The 19,004-nt window shown below is 57.0% G+C and overlaps 1 protein-coding gene across 1 annotated transcript in view; it reads left to right on the top strand.

The window, feature by feature from the left end:
• LOC121275733 (nuclear receptor-binding protein 2-like) overlaps window positions 1-19,004 on the top strand; it is a 153,335-nt gene that overhangs the window by 76,499 nt on the left and 57,832 nt on the right. The window contains exon 2 of the mRNA XM_041183322.1: window positions 13,916-13,974. Coding sequence (XP_041039256.1) covers window positions 13,916-13,974 — 59 coding nt within the window. The remainder of the gene's footprint in view (window positions 1-13,915; window positions 13,975-19,004) is intronic.

The following is a 19,004-nucleotide window of genomic DNA, read 5'->3' as shown; positions in this document are numbered from 1 at the left end:
CCCCCTCACTGACCCCTCACTGCCCTCTTCACTGCCCCCTCACTGAGTCCTCACTGCCCACTCACTGCCCCCTCACAGCCCACTCACTGCCCGCTCACTGCCCACTCACTGCCCACTCACTGCCCCCTCACTGCCCTCTTCACTGCCCACTCACTGCCCCCTTCACTGACCCCTCGCTGCCCCCTCACTGCCCCCTCACTGCCCCCTCACTGTCCACTCACTGCCCACTCACTGCCCCCTCACTGCCCACTCACTGCCCCCACACTGCCCCTTCACTGCCCACTCACTGCCCACTCACTGCCCCCTCACTGCCCCCTCACTGCCCCCTCACTGTCCACTCACTGCCCACTCACTGCCCCCTCACTGCCCCCTCACTGCCCTCTTCACTGCCCACTCACTGCCCACTCACTGCCCCCTCACTGCCCCCTCACTGCCCCCTCACTGTCCACTCACTGCCCACTCACTGCCCCCTCACTGCCCACTCACTGCCCACTCACTGCCCCCTTCACTGCCCAATCACTGCCCCCTTGCTGCCCCCTCACTGCCCCCTCACTGCCCCCTCACTGACCACTCACTGCCCACTCACTGCCCACTCACTGCCCCCTCACTGCTCTCTCATTGCCCCCTCACTGCCCCCTCACTGCCCCCTCACTGCCCCCTCACTGTCCACTCACTGCCCACTCACTGCCACCTCACTGCCCACTCACTGACCACTCACTGACCCCTCACTGCCCCCTTCACTGCCCCCTCACTGACCACTCACTGCATCCTCACTGACCACTCACTCCGTCCTCACTGCCCCCTCACTGCCCCCTCACTGCCCCCTCACTGCCCCCTCATTGCCCACTCACTGCCCCTCACTGACCACTCACTCCGTCCTCACTGCCCCCTCACTGCCCCCTCACTGCCCACTCACTGCCCACTCACTGCCCACTCACTGCCCCCTCACTGCCCCCTTGCTGCCCCCTCACTGCCCACTCACTGCCCCCTCTCTGCCCCCTTGCTGCCCCCTCACTGCCCACTCACTGCCCCCTCGCTGCCCACTCACTGCCCCTCACTGCCCACTCACTGTCCACTCACTGCCCACTCACTGTCCACTCACTGCCCACTCACTGCCTCCTCACTGTCCACTCACTGCCCACTCACTGCCTCCTCACCGCCCACTCACTGCCCCCTCACTGCCCGCTCACTGACCCCTCACTGCCCCCTCACTGCCCGCTCACTGACCCCTCACTGCCCACTCACTGCCCACTCACTGTCCACTCACTGCCCAATCACTGCCCCCTCACTGCCCTCTCACTGCCCGCTCACTGACCCCTCACTGCCCACTCACTGCCCGCTCACTGACCCCTCACTGCCCTCTTCACTGCCCCCTCACTGAGTCCTCACTGCCCACTCACTGCCCCCTCACAGCCCACTCACTGCCCGCTCACTGCCCACTCACTGCCCACTCACTGCCCCCTCACTGCCCCCTTCACTGCCCACTCATTGCCCCCTTCACTGACCCCTCGCTGCCCCCTCACTGCCCCCTCACTGCCCCCTCACTGTCCACTCACTGCCCACTCACTGCCCCCTCACTGCCCACTCACTGCCCACTCACGGCCCACTCACTGCCCACTCACTGCCCTCTCACTGCCCACTCACTGCCCCCTCACTGCCCCCTCACTGCCCACTCAAAGCCCCTTAACTGTCCACTCACTGCCCACTCACTGCCCCCTCACTGCCCACTCACTGCCCCCACACTGCCCCTTCACTGCCCCCTCACTGCCCTCTTCACTGCCCACTCACTGCCCCCTCACTGCCCCCTCACTGCCCCCTCACTGCTCACTCACTGTCAACTCACTGTCCCCTTCACTGCCCACTCACTGCCCCCCTTGCTGCCCCCTCACTGCCCCCTCACGGCCCCCTCACTGTCCACTCACTGCCCACTCACTGCCCCCTCACTGCCCACTCACTGCCCCCACACTGCCCCCTTCACTGCCCACTCACTGCCCCCTTGCTGCCCCCTCACTGCCCCCTCACTGCCCCCTCACCGTCCACTCACTGCCCACTCAATGCCCCCTCACTGCCCTCTCATTGCCCCCTCACTGCCCCCTCACTGCCCCCTCACTGCCCCCTCACTGTCCACTCACTGCCCACTCACTGCCCCCTCATTGCCTACTCACTGCCCCCTCACTGCCCCCTTCACTGCCCCCTCACTGACCACTCACTGCATCCTCACTGCCCACTCACTGCCCACTCACTGCCCCCTCACTGACCACTCACTCCGTCCTCACTGCCCCCTCACTTCCCACTCACTGCCCCCTCACTGACCACTCACTGCCCCCTCACTGACCACTCACTGCGTCCTCACTGCCCCCTCACTGACCACTCACTGCCCCCTCACTTACCACTCACTGCCCCCTCACTGACCACTCACTGCCCATTCACTGACCACTCACTGCGTCCTCACTGCCCCCTCACTGCCCACTCACTGCCCACTCACTGCCCACTCACTGCCCTCTCTCTGCCCCCTTGCTGCCCCCTCACTGCCCACTCACTGCCCCCTCGCTGCCCACTCACTGCCCCTCACTGCCCACTCACTGCCCAATCACTGCCCCCTCACTGCCCTCTCACTGCCCGCTCACTGACCCCTCACTGCCCACTCACTGCCCCCTCACTGACCCCTCACTGCCCTCTTCACTGCCCCCTCACTGAGTCCTCACTGCCCACTCACTGCCCCCTCACAGCCCACTCACTGCCCGCTCACTGCCCACTCACTGCCCCCTCACTGCCCCCTTCACTGCCCACTCACTGCCCCCTTCACTGACCCCTCGCTGCCCCCTCACTGCCCCCTCACTGCCCCCTCATTGTCCACTCACTGCCCACTCACTGCCCCCTCACTGCCCACTCACTGCCCCCACACTGCCCCTTCACTGGCCACTCACTGCCCCCTTGCTGCCCCCTCACTGCCCCCTCACTGCCCCCTCACTGTCCACTCACTGCCCACTCACTGCCCCCTCACTGCCCCCTCACTGCCCTCTTCACTGCCCACTCACTGCCCCCTCACTGCCCCCTCACTGCCCCCTCACTGCCCCCTCACTGTCCACTCACTGCCCCCTTCACTGCCCACTCACTGCCCCCTTGCTGCCCCCTCACTGCCCCCTCACTGCCCCCTCACTGTCCACTCACTGCCCACTCACTGCCCCCTCACTGCCCACTCACTGCCCCCACACTGCCCCCTTCACTGCCCACTCACTGCCCCCTTGCTGCCCCCTCACTGCCCCCTCACTGCCCCCTCACTGTCCACTCACTGCCCACTCACTGCCCACTCAATGCCCCCTCACTGCCCTCTCATTGCCCCCTCACTGCCCCCTCACTGCCCCCTCACTGCCCCCTCACTGTCCACTCACTGCCCACTCACTGCCACCTCACTGCCCACTCACTGACCACTCACTGACCCCTCACTGCCCCCTTCACTGCCCCCTCACTGACCACTCACTGCATCCTCACTGACCACTCACTCCGTCCTCACTGCCCCCTCACTGCCCCCTCACTGCCCCCTCACTGCCCCCTCACTGCCCACTCACTGCCCCCTCACTGACCACTCACTCCGTCCTCACTGCCCCCTCACTGCCCCCTCACTGCCCCCTCACTGCCCCCTCACTGCCCACTCACTGCCCACTCACTGCCCCCTCTCTGCCCCCTTGCTGCCCCCTCACTGCCCACTCACTGCCCCCTCTCTGCCCCCTTGCTGCCCCCTCACTGCCCACTCACTGCCCCCTCGCTGCCCACTTACTGCCCCTCACTGCCCACTCACTGTCCACTCACTGCCCACTCACTGTCCACTCACTGCCCACTCACTGCCTCCTCACTGTCCACTCACTGCCCACTCACTGCCTCCTCACCGCCCACTCACTGCCCCCTCACTGCCCGCTCACTGACCCCTCACTGCCCCCTCACTGCCCGCTCACTGACCCCTCACTGCCCACACACTGCCCACTCACTGTCCACTCACTGCCCAATCACTGCCCCCTCACTGCCCTCTCACTGCCCGCTCACTGACCCCTCACTGCCCACTCACTGCCCGCTCACTGACCCCTCACTGCCCTCTTCACTGCCCCCTCACTGAGTCCTCACTGCCCACTCACTGCCCCCTCACAGCCCACTCACTGCCCGCTCACTGCCCACTCACTGCCCACTCACTGCCCCCTCACTGCCCCCTTCACTGCCCACTCACTGCCCCCTTCACTGACCCCTCGCTGCCCCCTCACTGCCCCCTCACTGCCCCCTCACTGTCCACTCACTGCCCACTCACTGCCCCCTCACTGCCCACTCACTGCCCCCACACTGCCCCTTCACTGCCCACTCACTGCCCCCTTGCTGCCCCCTCACTGCCCCCTCACTGTCCCCTCACTGTCCACTCACTGCCCACTCACTGCCCCCTCACTGCCCCCTCACTGCCCTCTTCACTGCCCACTCACTGCCCCCTCACTGCCCCCTCACTGCCCCCTCACTGCCCCCTCACTGTCCACTCACTGCCCCCTTCACTGCCCACTCACTGCCCCCTTGCTGCCCCCTCACTGCCCCCTCACGGCCCCCTCACTGTCCACTCACTGCCCACTCACTGCCCCCTCACTGCCCACTCACTGCCCCCACACTGCCCCCTTCACTGCCCACTCACTGCCCCCTTGCTGCCCCCTCCCTGCCCCCTCACTGCTCCCTCACTGTCCACTCACTGCCCACTCACTGCCCACTCAATGCCCCCTCACTGCCCTCTCATTGCCCCCTCACTGCCCCCTCACTGCCCCCTCACTGTCCACTCACTGCCCACTCACTGCCCCCTCATTGCCTACTCACTGCCCCCTCACTGCCCCCTTCACTGCCCCCTCACTGACCACTCACTGCATCCTCACTGCCCACTCACTGCCCACTCACTGCCCCCTCACTGACCACTCACTCCGTCCTCACTGCCCCCTCACTTCCCACTCACTGCCCCCTCACTGACCACTCACTGCCCCCTCACTGACCACTCACTGCGTCCTCACTGCCACCTCACTGACCACTCACTGCCCCCTCACTTACCACTCACTGCCCCCTCACTGACCACTCACTGCCCATTCACTGACCACTCACTGCGTCCTCACTGCCCCCTCACTGCCCACTCACTGCCCACTCACTGCCCACTCACTGCCCTCTCTCTGCCCCCTTGCTGCCCCCTCACTGCCCACTCACTGCCCCCTCGCTGCCCACTCACTGCCCCTCACTGCCCACTCACTGTCCACTCACTGCCCACTCTCTGTCCACTCACTGCCCACTCACTGCCTCCTCACTGTCCACTCACTGCCCACTCACTGCCTCCTCACCGCCCACTCACTGCCCCCTCACTGCCCGCTCACTGACCCCTCACTGCCAACTCACTGCCCGCTCACTGACCCCTCACTGCCCACTCACTGCCCACTCACTGTCCACTCACTGCCCAATCACTGCCCCCTCACTGCCCTCTCACTGCCCGCTCACTGACCCCTCACTGCCCACTCACTGCCCCCTCACTGACCCCTCACTGCCCTCTTCACTGCCCCCTCACTGAGTCCTCACTGCCCACTCACTGCCCCCTCACAGCCCACTCACTGCCCGCTCACTGCCCACTCACTGCCCACTCACTGCCCCCTCACTGCCCCCTTCACTGCCCACTCACTGCCCCCTTCACTGACCCCTCGCTGCCCCCTCACTGCCCCCTCACTGCCCCCTCACTGCCCACTCACTGCCCACTCACTGCCCCCTCACTGCCCACTCACTGCCCCCTCACTGCCCCTTCACTGCCCACTCACTGCCCCTTTGCTGTGTCCACACTGCCCCCTCACTGCCCCCTCACTGCCCACTCACTGCCCACTCACTGCCCCCTCACTGCCCCCTCACTGCCCTCTTCACTGCCCACTCACTGCCCCCTCACTGCCCCCTCACTGCCCCCTCACTGTCCACTCACTGCCCCCTTCACTGCCCACTCACTGCCCCCTTGCTGCCCCCTCACTGCCCCCTCACTGCCCCCTCACTGTCCACTCACTGCCCACTCACTGCCCCCTCACTGCCCACTCACTGCCCCCACACTGCCCCCTTCACTGCCCACTCACTGCCCCCTTGCTGCCCCCTCACTGCCCCCTCACTGCCCCCTCACTGTCCACTCACTGCCCACTCACTGCCCACTCAATGCCCCCTCACTGCCCTCTCATTGCCCCCTCACTGCCCCCTCACTGCCCACTGCCCCCTCACTGTCCACTCACTGCCCACTCACTGCCACCTCACTGCCCACTCACTGACCACTCACTGACCCCTCACTGCCCCCTTCACTGCCCCCTCACTGACCACTCACTGCATCCTCACTGACCACTCACTCCGTCCTCACTGCCCACTCACTGCCTCCTCAATGCACCCTCACTGCCCACTCACTGCCCCCTCACTGACCACTCACAGCCTCCTCACTGCCCCCTCACTGCCCCCTCACTGCCCCCTCACTGCCCACTCACTGCCCACTCACTGCCCACTCACTGCCCCCTCTCTGCCCCCTCACTGCCCCCTCACTGCCCACTCACTGCCCACTCACTGCACACTCACTGCCCACTCACTGCCCACTCACTGCCCCCTCACTGCCCCTCACTGCCCCCTCATTGCCCACTCACTGCGTCCTCACTGCCCCTTCACTGCCCACTCACTGCCCCCTCACTGACCACTCACTGCGTCCTCACTGTCCAATCACTGCCTCCTCACTGCCCACTCACTGCTCCCTCACTGCCCCCTCACTGTCCACTCACTGCCTCCTCACTGCACACTCACTGCCCCCTCACTGCTCCCTCACTGCGCACTCACTGCCCACTCTGCCCCCTCACTGCCCACTCACTGCCCTCTCACTGCCCTCTTCACTGCCCCCTCACTGCCCACTCGCTGCCCCCTTTCTGACCACTTACTGACCCCTCAATGACCATTCACTGCACACTCACTGCCCCCTCACTGCCCCCTCACTGCCCACTCACTGCCCACTCACTGCCCACTCACTGCCCCCTCACTGAACCCTCACTGCCCACTCACTGCCCACTCACTGCCCACTCACTGCCCCCTCACTGCCCCCTCACTGCCCCCTCACTGCCCACTCACTGCCCACTCACTGCCCCCTCACTGCCCACTCTGCCCATTCACTGCCCCCTCACTGCCTACTCACTGACCACTCACTGCCCTCTCACTGCCCCCTCATTGCCCACTCACTGCCCCCTTGCTGCCCCCTCACTGCCCCCTCACTGACCCCTCACTGCCCCCTCACTGTCCACTCACTGCCCACTCACTGCCCCCTCACTGTCCACTCACTGACCACTCACTGCCCACTCACTGCCCGCTCACTGCCCCCTCACTGAGTCCTCACTGACCACTCACTGCATCCTCACTGCCCCCTCACTGCCCACTTTTTGCCCCCTCACTGACCACTCACTCCGTCCTCACTGCCCCCTCACTTCCCACTCACTGACCACTCACTGCCCCCTCTCTGACCACTCACTGCGTCCTCACTGCCCCCTCACTGACCACTCACTGCCCCCTCACTTACCACTCACTGCCCCCTCACTGACCACTCACTGCCCATTCACTGACCACTCACTGCGTCCTCACTGCCCCCTCACTGCCCACTCACTGCCCACTCACTGCCCACTCACTGCCCCCTCTCTGCCCCCTTGCTGCCCCCTCACTGCCCACTCACTGCCCCCTCGCTGCCCACTCACTGCCCCTCACTGCCCACTCACTGTCCACTCACTGCCCACTCACTGCCTCCTCACCGCCCACTCACTGCCCCCTCACTGCCCGCTCACTGACCCCTCACTGCCCACTCACTGCCCCCTCGCTGCCCATTCACTGCCCACTCACTGCCTCCTCACTGTCCACTCACTGCCCACTCACTGCCTCCTCACCGCCCACTCACTGCCCCCTCACTGCCCGCTCACTGCCCCCACACTGCCCCCTTCACTGCCCACTCACTGCCCCCTTGCTGCCCCCTCACTGCCCCCTCACTGCCCCCTCACTGTCCACTCACTGCCCACTCACTGCCCACTCAATGCCCCCTCACTGCCCTCTCATTGCCCCCTCACTGCCCCCTCACTGCCCCCTCACTGCCCCCTCACTGTCCACTCACTGCCCACTCACAGCCACCTCACTGCCCACTCACTGACCACTCACTGACCCCTCACTGCCCCCTTCACTGCCCCCTCACTGACCACTCACTGCATCCTCACTGACCACTCACTCCGTCCTCACTGCCCCCTCACTGCCCCCTCACTGCCCCCTCACTGCCCACTCACTGCCCCCTCACTGACCACTCACTCCGTCCTCACTGCCCCCTCACTGCCCCCTCACTGCCCCCTCACTGCCCACTCACTGCCCACTCACTGCCCACTCACTGCCCCCTCTCTGCCCCCTTGCTGCCCCCTCACTGCCCACTCACTGCCCCCTCGCTGCCCACTCACTGCCCACTCACTGCCCACTCACTGCCCCCTCACTGCCCCCTTCACTGCCCCCTCACTGACCACTCACTGCGTCCTCACTGCCCCTTCACTGCCCACTCACTGCCCCCTCACTGACCACTCACTGCGTCCTCACTGTCCAATCACTGCCTCCTCACTGCCCACTCACTGCTCCCTCACTGCCCCCTCACTGTCCACTCACTGCCTCCTCACTGCACACTCACTGCCCCCTCACTGCTCCCTCACTGCGCACTCACTGCCCACTCTGCCCCCTCACTGCCCACTCACTGCCCTCTCACTGCCCTCTTCACTGCCCCCTCACTGCCCACTCGCTGCCCCCTTTCTGACCACTTACTGACCCCTCAATGACCATTCACTGCCCACTCACTGCCCCCTCACTGCCCCCTCACTGCCCACTCACTGCCCACTCACTGCCCACTCACTGCCCCCTCACTGCCCGCTCACTGCCCACTCACTGCCCACTCACTGCCCACTCACTGCCCCCTCACTGCCCCCTCACTGCCTGCTCACTGCCCACTCACTGCCCACTCACTGCCCCCTCACTGCCCACTCTGCCCATTCACTGCCCCCTCACTGCCTACTCACTGACCACTCACTGCCCTCTCACTGCCCCCTCATTGCCCACTCACTGCCCCCTTGCTGCCCCCTCACTGCCCCCTCACTGACCCCTCACTGCCCCCTCACTGTCCACTCACTGCCCACTCACTGCCCCCTCACTGTCCACTCACTGACCACTCACTGCCCACTCACTGCCCGCTCACTGCCCCCTCACTGAGTCCTCACTGACCACTCACTGCATCCTCACTGCCCCCTCACTGCCCACTTTTTGCCCCCTCACTGACCACTCACTCCGTCCTCACTGCCCCCTCACTTCCCACTCACTGACCACTCACTGCCCCCTCTCTGACCACTCACTGCGTCCTCACTGCCCCCTCACTGACCACTCACTGCCCCCTCACTTACCACTCACTGCCCCCTCACTGACCACTCACTGCCCATTCACTGACCACTCACTGCGTCCTCACTGCCCCCTCACTGCCCACTCACTGCCCACTCACTGCCCACTCACTGCCCCCTCTCTGCCCCCTTGCTGCCCCCTCACTGCGCACTCACTGCCCCCTCGCTGCCCACTCACTGCCCCTCACTGCCCACTCACTGTCCACTCACTGCCCACTCACTGCCTCCTCACCGCCCACTCACTGCCCCCTCACTGCCCGCTCACTGACCCCTCACTGCCCACTCACTGCCCCCTCGCTGCCCATTCACTGCCCACTCACTGCCTCCTCACTGTCCACTCACTGCCCACTCACTGCCTCCTCACCGCCCACTCACTGCCCCCTCACTGCCCGCTCACTGACCCCTCACTGCCCCCTCACTGCCCGCTCACTGACCCCTCACTGCCCACTCACTGCCCACTCACTGTCCACTCACTGCCCAATCACTGCCCCCTCACTGCCCTCTCACTGCCCGCTCACTGACCCCTCACTGCCCACTCACTGCCCGCTCACTGCCCCCTCACTGAGTCCTCACTGCCCACTCACTGCCCCCTCACTGCCGACTCACTGCCTCCTCACTGCCCCCTCACTGCCTCCTCACTGCCCCCTCACTGCCCCCTTCACTGCCCACTCACTGGCCCCTTGCTGCCCCCTCACTGCCCCCTCACTGCCCCCTCACTGTCCACTCACTGCCCCCTTCACTGACCCCTCGCTGCCCCCTCACTGCCCCCTCACTGCCCCCTTACTGTCCACTCACTGCCCACTCACTGCTCCCTCACTGCCCACTCACTGCCCCCTCACTGCCCCCTTCACTGCCCACTCACTGCCCCCTTGCTGCCCCCTCACTGCCCCCTCACTGCCCCCTCACTGTCCACTCACTGCCCACTCACTGCCCCCTCACTGCCCCCTTACTGCCCCCTTCACTGCCCACTCACTGCCCCCTTGCTGCCCCCTCACTGCCCCCCCCTGCCCCCTCACTGTCCACTCACTGCCCCCTTCACTGCCCACTCACTGCCCCCTTGCTGCCCCCTCACTGCCCCCTCACTGCCCCCTCACTGTCCACTCACTGCCCACTCACTGCCCCCTCACTGCCCACTCACTGCCCCCACACTGCCCCCTTCACTGCCCACTCACTGCCCCCTTGCTGCCCCCTCACTGCCCCCTCACTGCCCCCTCACTGTCCACTCACTGCCCACTCACTGCCCCCTCACTGCCCTCTCATTGCCCCCTCACTGCCCCCTCACTGCCCCCTCACTGCCCCCTCACTGTCCACTCACTGCCCACTCACTGCCCACTCACTGCCACCTCACTGCCCACTCACTGACCACTCACTGGCCCCTCACTGCCCCCTTCACTGCCCCCTCACTGACCACTCACTGCATCCTCACTGACCCCTCACTGCCCACTCACTGTTCCCTCACTGACCACTCACTCCGTCCTCACTGCCCCCTCACTGCCCCCTCACTGCCTCCTCACTGCCCACTCACTGCCCACTCACTGCCCCTTCACTGCCCCCTCACTGCCCACTCAATGCCCCCTCACTGCCCAATCACTGCCTCCTCACTGCCCCGTCACTGCCCCCTCACTGCCCCCTCACTTCCCACTCACTGCCCCCTCTCTGACCACTTACTGACCCCTCAATGACCATTCACTGCCCACTCACTGCCCCCTCACTGCCCACTCACTGCCCCCTCACTGCCCACTCACTGACCCCTCACTGCCCACTCACGGACCACTCACTGCCCACTCACGGACCACTCACTGCCCACTCACTGCCCACTCACTGCCCACTCACTGCCCACTCACTGCCTCCTCACTGCCCCCACACTGCCCCCCTCACTGTCCACTCACTGCCCACTCACTGCCCCCTCACTGCCCACTCACTGCCCACTCACTGCCCACTCACTGCCCACTCACTGACACACTAACTGCCCACTCACTGCCCTTCTCACTGCCCACTCACTGACACACTAACTGCCCCCTCACTGCCCCCTCACTGCCCTTTCACTGCCCCCTTACTGCCCACTCACTGCCCACTCACTGCCCCCTCACTGCCCCCTCACTTCCCACTCACTGCCCCCTCACTGACCACTCACTGCGTCCTCACTGCCCCCTCACTGACCACTCACTGCCCACTCACTGCCCATTCACTGCCCAATCACTGCCCAATCACTGCCCGCTCGATGCCCCCTCATAAGCAGAACTGGACACAGGATTCAGTCTGACCAGATGGGAGATGGTGTGATAGTGATACTGTCACTGGAGCAGTAACCCCGAGGCCCAGCCTAATGCTCTGGGGACATGGGTTCAAACCCCACTGTCTCAGAACTTAAATTCAATCTGGATTTGAAATCCAGTCTCTGTAAGGGTGACCATGAAACTATCAGCGATAGTCATAACAACCTGTCCCATTCGCCAATGTCCTTTAGGGAAGGAAATCTGCCGTCCTTACCTGGTCTGGCCTACATGTGACTCCACACCCACAGCAATGTGGTTGACTCTTAACTGCCCTCTGAAAGGGCCTAACAAGCCATTCAGTTCAAGGGCAATTAGGGGTGGGCAACAATTGCTGGCCACATTACAAATAGGAATAAAAATCACTTGGACATTGGGTTCAGACTGACCAGACTGTGTTAGGTTTAGTGGCCTCTCTCTTTCTGTGACTCGTACCTGGAGTTGGAGTTTAATGTGCGATTGGATTGGTTGACTGATTCTCTCCATTGATTGGACAGGATGTCCGATTATGAATCCAAGCTGACTGGGTTATTATCATAAAACAAAAGCAAAATACTGCAGATGCTGGAAATCTGAAACAAAAACAGGAAATGCTGGAAAAGCTCAGCAGGTCTGGCAGCATCTGTGGAGAGAGAAACAGAGTTAACGCTTGGAGTCTGTATGACTCTTCAGAGCTACAGAAAAGTAGAAATGAGATGAAATTTATATTGTTTAAGTGGGTGGTGGAGCGGGTGAAGCTGGATAGAGGGTCAACTGTCAAATCTATACTTGTCCCCAGTTTATTTTCCATCAGCACACTTTTTAGCCCTTAACACTACCATTTACACTCCCATTGTCTTTTTGTCCATGACATCTTTGTCAATCTCTATTTAGCGCCATCCAGCTTCACCTTCTTCACCCCCCCCCTTAAACAGTTTCAATTTCATCACATTTCCACTTCTCTGTAGCTCTGAAGAAGAGTCGTACAGACTCGAAATGTTAACTCTGTTTCTCTCTCCACAGATGCTGCCAGACCTGCTGAGTGTTTCCAGCATTTTCTATTTTTGTTTCAGATTTCCAGCATCTGCAGTATTTTGCTATTATCTTAGTGTTTAATTCACTGCCACTTCTCTTCCAGGAATGCCTACCTTGAAGAAGTATTGCTCTTCTCTCCCACAGGGTTTCCGCTTGTCTCTTTTGCCCTGTTCCCCTTCATTGCTTCCCATTTCCCTCCTGGTGTTTGACATGGGGCAGAATTGTACAGTCCTGTTTTAGCTGGGACAGGGCTGTAAAACGCGGTGAGACATTCTAATCCCCTCTGACGACAGCAGGAATGTAAAATCCCATGGTCATAAAATTCTGCCCAAGGTGTTTACTAAAACTCACTGTCACAGCCATATTTCCCTCCTCAGTGACTGTCTCCATCTCTGACTTACCCCGCGTGGATTCCAACTGAAGTTCCATCCCTCATGTTTCGAATCAATGAGTATAAACTGTACCAACCAGCCCGTGCTTACAAAACTTTTAAAACACAGTGTCCAACATTAGATGTGATTCTGCAATTGGACCTTTGCTAAATAATCCTCAGTGTGCTAACAATTACGCTGACAGCCAATTTAAGATTATCAGCCGGGCTTGCAGTGTGTCAGCTAGATATATTAATACATAGGGCTCCATTCTTTACAAACAGAAAGAACATTGCGCCTGTTTCAGCTAAATGAAATAACTGACAGCCATTCACTGACTCATTCCTCAGGGCAATGTCTTGACCAATAAGAGTCAAACTACCGGGTTTAAATTCCAAACAATGCTTGGCAGTGAACTGTCAGTCACCATTAACTGGTGCAATCTCCATGGCAATGCATCCAGGGTCTACTTGCCAACCAATCAGCACTCTCTTCTCACACAGTATAATGTTGTTGCTTTCCCTGACATTGGTATTCATGTGATTGTCCTGATGAGTGCAAGATGTAAAGCTTGACACAATGTCTTTTCCAGTAACAGTTAAGCTTGTTTAATTGTTTCAATCTATCTAAGGACACGATTCAATCGATGTTACTTGGAACAGAGCTTGCTTCCATGAATAACCCCAGGAAATATTCTTTCAGAACTGCTTGTGTTTAAAACCTGTCCTTAAGCAGCCACCAATTGACATCTCTGGTTGTTTCAATGCCATGTCTCTACTCATTGCTTGTGTTGTATTTACAGTTCAGGTTAAGGACACAACAGCACTGGATATTTTTGCATTCGGAATCTGTGCCTTGGAGGTAAGAAACTGGGAGGAATGCTGAAGCAGAAACCTGTCATCATCTTGTACACCCCTATCAAATCTCCCCTTAATCTCCTTCGCTCCCAGCTTCTCCAACATACCCTTGTAACTAAAATCCCTCATCCCTGGAACCGTTCTGGTAAATCCCCTCCACACCCTCTCAGGGACCCTCACATTCTCCTGATCCACCTCAATTTTGTTAACCCACCTTTTATGTGGTACTTTCTTAAAATCCAAATAGACAATATTGACCACATTCCCTTCATCAAGCTTCTCTGTTCCTTCATCAAAAAATTCAACTCTATTAGTCAGGCGTGATGTACCTTTTACAAATCCATGCTGGATCCTCTTAATGAACTCAAACCTCTCCAACAGCCCAGTGATATTTTTCCTGGTTATGGAGACCCTGTGTCAGTCTCGGTGCGTCAGTGGGTGCGTCACTCAGTGTGTGACTGTGTGAGTCACACTCTGTGCATACTTGTATGTGGTTTTGCTGTGATGTTGATGCGGAGAGAATAAAGTTAACAGGTAAAGTCAGGGTAAGGGAGAAAGTAACAACATCTAAGTCAGGGTTACTATGCATGTATGTGAATGCAGAGTATAGTAAATAAAATTGGGGAGTCACAGGCGCAGATTGCCATGTGGAAATATGATGTTGTGGCAATAGCAGAGACCTGGCTCAAGGAAGGACAGAACTGGGTGTTAAATATTCCCAGGTACAAGGTGTTCAGAAGAGAAAAGAAAGGAAAGGAGGAGGGGTGGCGATATTGGTTAAGGAGAGCATCGCAGTGCTGGAGCACTGGAGTGCTGCTTTGGGCTGCAGTAGAGTGCTTAAGTTGGAGTTTGGTGACTGAGGGAGTTTAAGGGTTAATTTCTATCCAAAATCTAGTCTTTCTTTACTTTAGTAATTAACTGTAAGTTCCTGTTTGGGTTGGAAGAAGGTGAGTTTTAGGCCAGCTTTAAAACAGGGTTTATACAGGCTTTACTTGCACTACAACCAGTTAATTAGATAACTGGCTTAGACAGGGTTTCAGAGGCTAGATTCAGAGAGTATAGAGACAGGCCATCTTATAGTGCTGACTGTGTCTGCCCTGGAGTGCTGCTTTGGGCTGCAGTACAGTGCATAAGTTGGAGTTTGGTGACTGAGGGAGATCAGTTAGGAGGGAACAAGGTGATCCTCTGAGTACTGTGAGTATGGTCAGGTAAGTATTTACTATTTTTTTTGCTTGTAGTTTTTAAGGCCTTATTTTGTGGTTCATCGTTTGTAAGGGCTATATTCCAAAACAAGGAGGAGCAAGGAAGAAGGGCCCTAGAGTGATTGATATTATTTGACATAAAGTATCTTCCAAAAAGTTTAATTTAATTTAAAGGGGTAAGTCATGGCAGGAGAGCTTAAAGCCGTGGTGTGCTCCTCCTGCTCTATGTGGGAAGCCGGGCACATTTCCAGTGCTTGGGGCCAGCATGATTGTGGGAAGTGTCACCAGATGCAGCTCCTGGAAGCCTGGGTTTCGGAGCTGGAGCAGCTGGGGACACTGTGGAGCATCCGCAAGGCGGAGAGTATCGTGGATAGCATATATAGAGAGGTGGTCACACCGTAGGCTAAGAATCCACAGGCAGGAAGGGAATGGGTGACCACCAGGCAGAGCAACAGGACTAGGCAGGCAGTGCCGGAATCTCCTGTGGCTATTCCCCTGCAAAACAGATATACCGCTTTGGGTACTGTTGGGAGGAATGGCCTCTCAGGGGAAAGCAGCAACAGCCAAATTCATTGCACCACGGTTGGCTCTGCTGCACAGGGGAGGAGTAAAAAGTGTGGGAATGCAATAGTTATCGGGGATTCAATTGTAAGGGGAATAGACAGACGTTTCTGTGGCCGCAAATGAGACTCCAGAATGGTATGATGCCTCCCTGGCGCTAGGGTCAAGGATGTCTCAGAGCGGCTACAGGACATTCTGAAGGGGGAGGGTGAACAGCCAGCAGTCGTGGTACACATTGGTACAAACGACACAGGTAAAAAAAGGGATGAGGTCTGGAAAGCAGAATATAGGGGGTTAGGAATTAAGTTGAAAAATAGGACCTCAAAGGTAGTGATCTCAGGATTACTACCAGTGCCACATGCCAGTCAGAGTAGAAATAGCAGAATATATCGGATGAATACGTGGCTGAAGAGATGGTGTGAAGGGGGAGGGTTTCAGATTCCTGGGGCATTGGGACTGGTTCTGGCGAAGGTTGGACCAGTACAAACTGGACGGGTTACACCTGGGCAGGACCGGGACTGATGTCCTGGGGGAACATTTGCTAGAGTGGTTGGGGAGGGTTTAAACTAAAATGGCAGGGGGATGGGAACCTATGCAAGGAGTCAGAGGAAGGGGAAGCAAAGACAAGAACAAAAGACAGAAAACGGAATAAGAAAAGTGATAGTCAGAGAAATCAAGGGCAAGAATCAAACAGGGCCTCAGTGAAAAATAGTGGGAATGGGACAAGTAATGTTATAGAGACAAGCCTTAAGGCTTTGTGCCTTAACGTGAGGAGCATTCGCAATAAAGTGGATGAATTAACTGTGCAAATAGATGTAAAGAGGTATGATATAGTCAGGATTACGGAGACATGGCTGTAGGGTGACCAGGGATGGGAACTGAACATCCAGGGATATTCAGTATTTAGGAAGGACAGACAAAAAGGAAAAGGTGGTGGAGTTGCATTGCTGGTTAAAGAGGAAATTAATGCAACAGTGAGGAAAGATATTAGCTCCGACGATGTGGAATCTGTATGGGTAGAGCTGAGAAACACTAAGGGGCAAAAATGTTAGTGGGGGTTGTATATAGACCCCCAAACTGTAGTGGTGATGTTGGGAATGGCATTAAACAGGAAATTAGAGACGCATGTAATAAAGGAACATCTGTAATTAAGGGTGACTTTAATCTGCATATAGATTGGGCAAATCAAATTAGTAACAATACCGTAGAGGAGGAATTCCTGGAGTGTATACGGGATGTTTTTCTGGACCAATACATTGAGGAACCAACTAGAGAACAGGCCATCCTATACCGGGTATTGGGTAATGAGAAAGGAATAATTGGCAATCTAGTTGTGCGAGGTCCCTTGGGGATGAGTGACCATAATATGATAGAATTCTTCATCAAGATGGAGAGTGACGTAGTTGATTCTGAGACTAGGTACTGAATCTTAATAAAGGAAATTAAGATGGTTTGAGACGTGAGTTGGCTATGATGGATTGGGAAACATTACTTAAAGGGATAACGGTGGATAGGCAATGGCAAGCATTCAAAGACCGCATGGGTGAACTGCAACAATTGTTTATTCCTAAGATTTTTCCAGGTAATTCTGTAATTGTTTATTCCTGTCTGGCACAAAAGTAAAACAGGAAAGGTGGCCAAACCATGGCTTACAAGGGAAATTAGAGATAGTGTTAGATCTAAGGAAGAGGCATATAAATTGGTAGAAAAAACAACAGGCCTGAGGACTGGGAGCAGTTTAGAATTCAGCAAAGGAGGACCAAGGGATTGATTAAGAAGGGGAAAATAGAGTACGAGAGTAAGCTTGCAGGGAACATAAAAACTGACTGTAAAAGTTTCTATAGGTATGTGAAGAGAAAAAGATTGGTGAAGACAAATGTAGGTCCCTTACAGTCAGAAACAGGGGAATTTATAATGGGAACAAAGAAATGGCTGAACAACTAAATACATACTTTGGTTCTGTCTTCACAAAGGAGGACACTAATAACATAGCAGAAATGTTGGGGAACACAGGGGTTAGTGAGAGGGAGGAACTGAAAGAAATCAGTATTAGTAGGCCAGAGAGTGGTGAATCTATGGAATTCATTGCCACAGAAGGCTGTGGAGGCCAGGTCATTGAGTGTATTTAAGACCGAGATTGATAGGTTCTTGATTGGTAAGGGGATCAAAGGTAACGGGGAGAAGGCGGGAGAATGGGGTTGAGAAACTTCTCAGCCATGATTGAATGGCGGAGCAGACTCGATCGGCCAATTGGCCTAATTTCTGCTCCTATATATTATGTCTTATGTCTTATGAAATGGTATTGGGGAAGTTGATGGGATTGAAGGCCGATAAATCCCTGGGGCCTGATAATCTACATCCCAGAATAATTGAGGAAAGTGGCCCAAGAAATAGTGAAGAAATTGGTGGTCTTCTTCCAAGATCCTATGGACTCTGGAACAGTTCCTACAGATTGGAGACAAAAACAAAAATACCTGGAAAATCTCAGCAGGTCTGACAGCATCTGCAGAGAGGAACACAGTTAACGTTTCGAGTCCGTATGACTCTTCAACAGAACTAAGTAAAAATAGAAAAGGGGTGAAATATAAGCTGGTTTAAGGGGGAGGGGGTGGGACAGGTAGAACTGGATAGAGGGCCAGTGATAGGTGGAGATAACCAAAAGATGTCGCAGACAAAAGGACAAAGAGGTGTTGAAGGTGGTGATATTATCTAAGGAATGTGCTAATTAAGGGTAGAAAGCAGTACAAGCAAGGTACAGATAGCCCTAGTGGGGGTGGGGTGGGGTGAAGGAATCGAAAAAGGCTAAAAGGTAGAGATAAACAATGGATGGAAATACATTTAAAAATAATGGAAATAGGTAGGAAAAGAAAAATCTATATAAATTATTGGAAAAAACAAAAAGGAAGTGGATAATTTATATAGGTTTTTCTTTTCCCACCTATTTCCATTATTTTTAAATGTATTTCCATCCATTGTTTTTTCTCTACCTTTTAGCCTTTCTCGATTCCTTCACCCCATCCCACCCCCACTAGGGCTATCTGTACCTTGCTCGTCCTGCTTTCTACCCTTAATTAGCACATTCCTTTAGATAATATCATCATCTTCAACACCTCTTTGTCCTTTTGTCTGTGACATCTTTTGGTTATTGCCACTGGCCCTCTGTCCAGCTATACTTGTCCCACCCCTCCCCCTTAAACCAGCTTATATTTCACCCCTTTTCTATTTTTCCTTAGTTCTGTTGAAGGGTCATACGGACTCGAAACGTTAACTG

Source organism: Carcharodon carcharias, chromosome 3 (assembly GCF_017639515.1).
Source record: "Carcharodon carcharias isolate sCarCar2 chromosome 3, sCarCar2.pri, whole genome shotgun sequence".
Lineage (NCBI taxonomy): Eukaryota > Metazoa > Chordata > Chondrichthyes > Lamniformes > Lamnidae > Carcharodon > Carcharodon carcharias.
The sequence above is the reverse complement of the archived record's forward strand: the minus strand, read 5'-3'. Positions and strand labels throughout refer to the sequence as shown.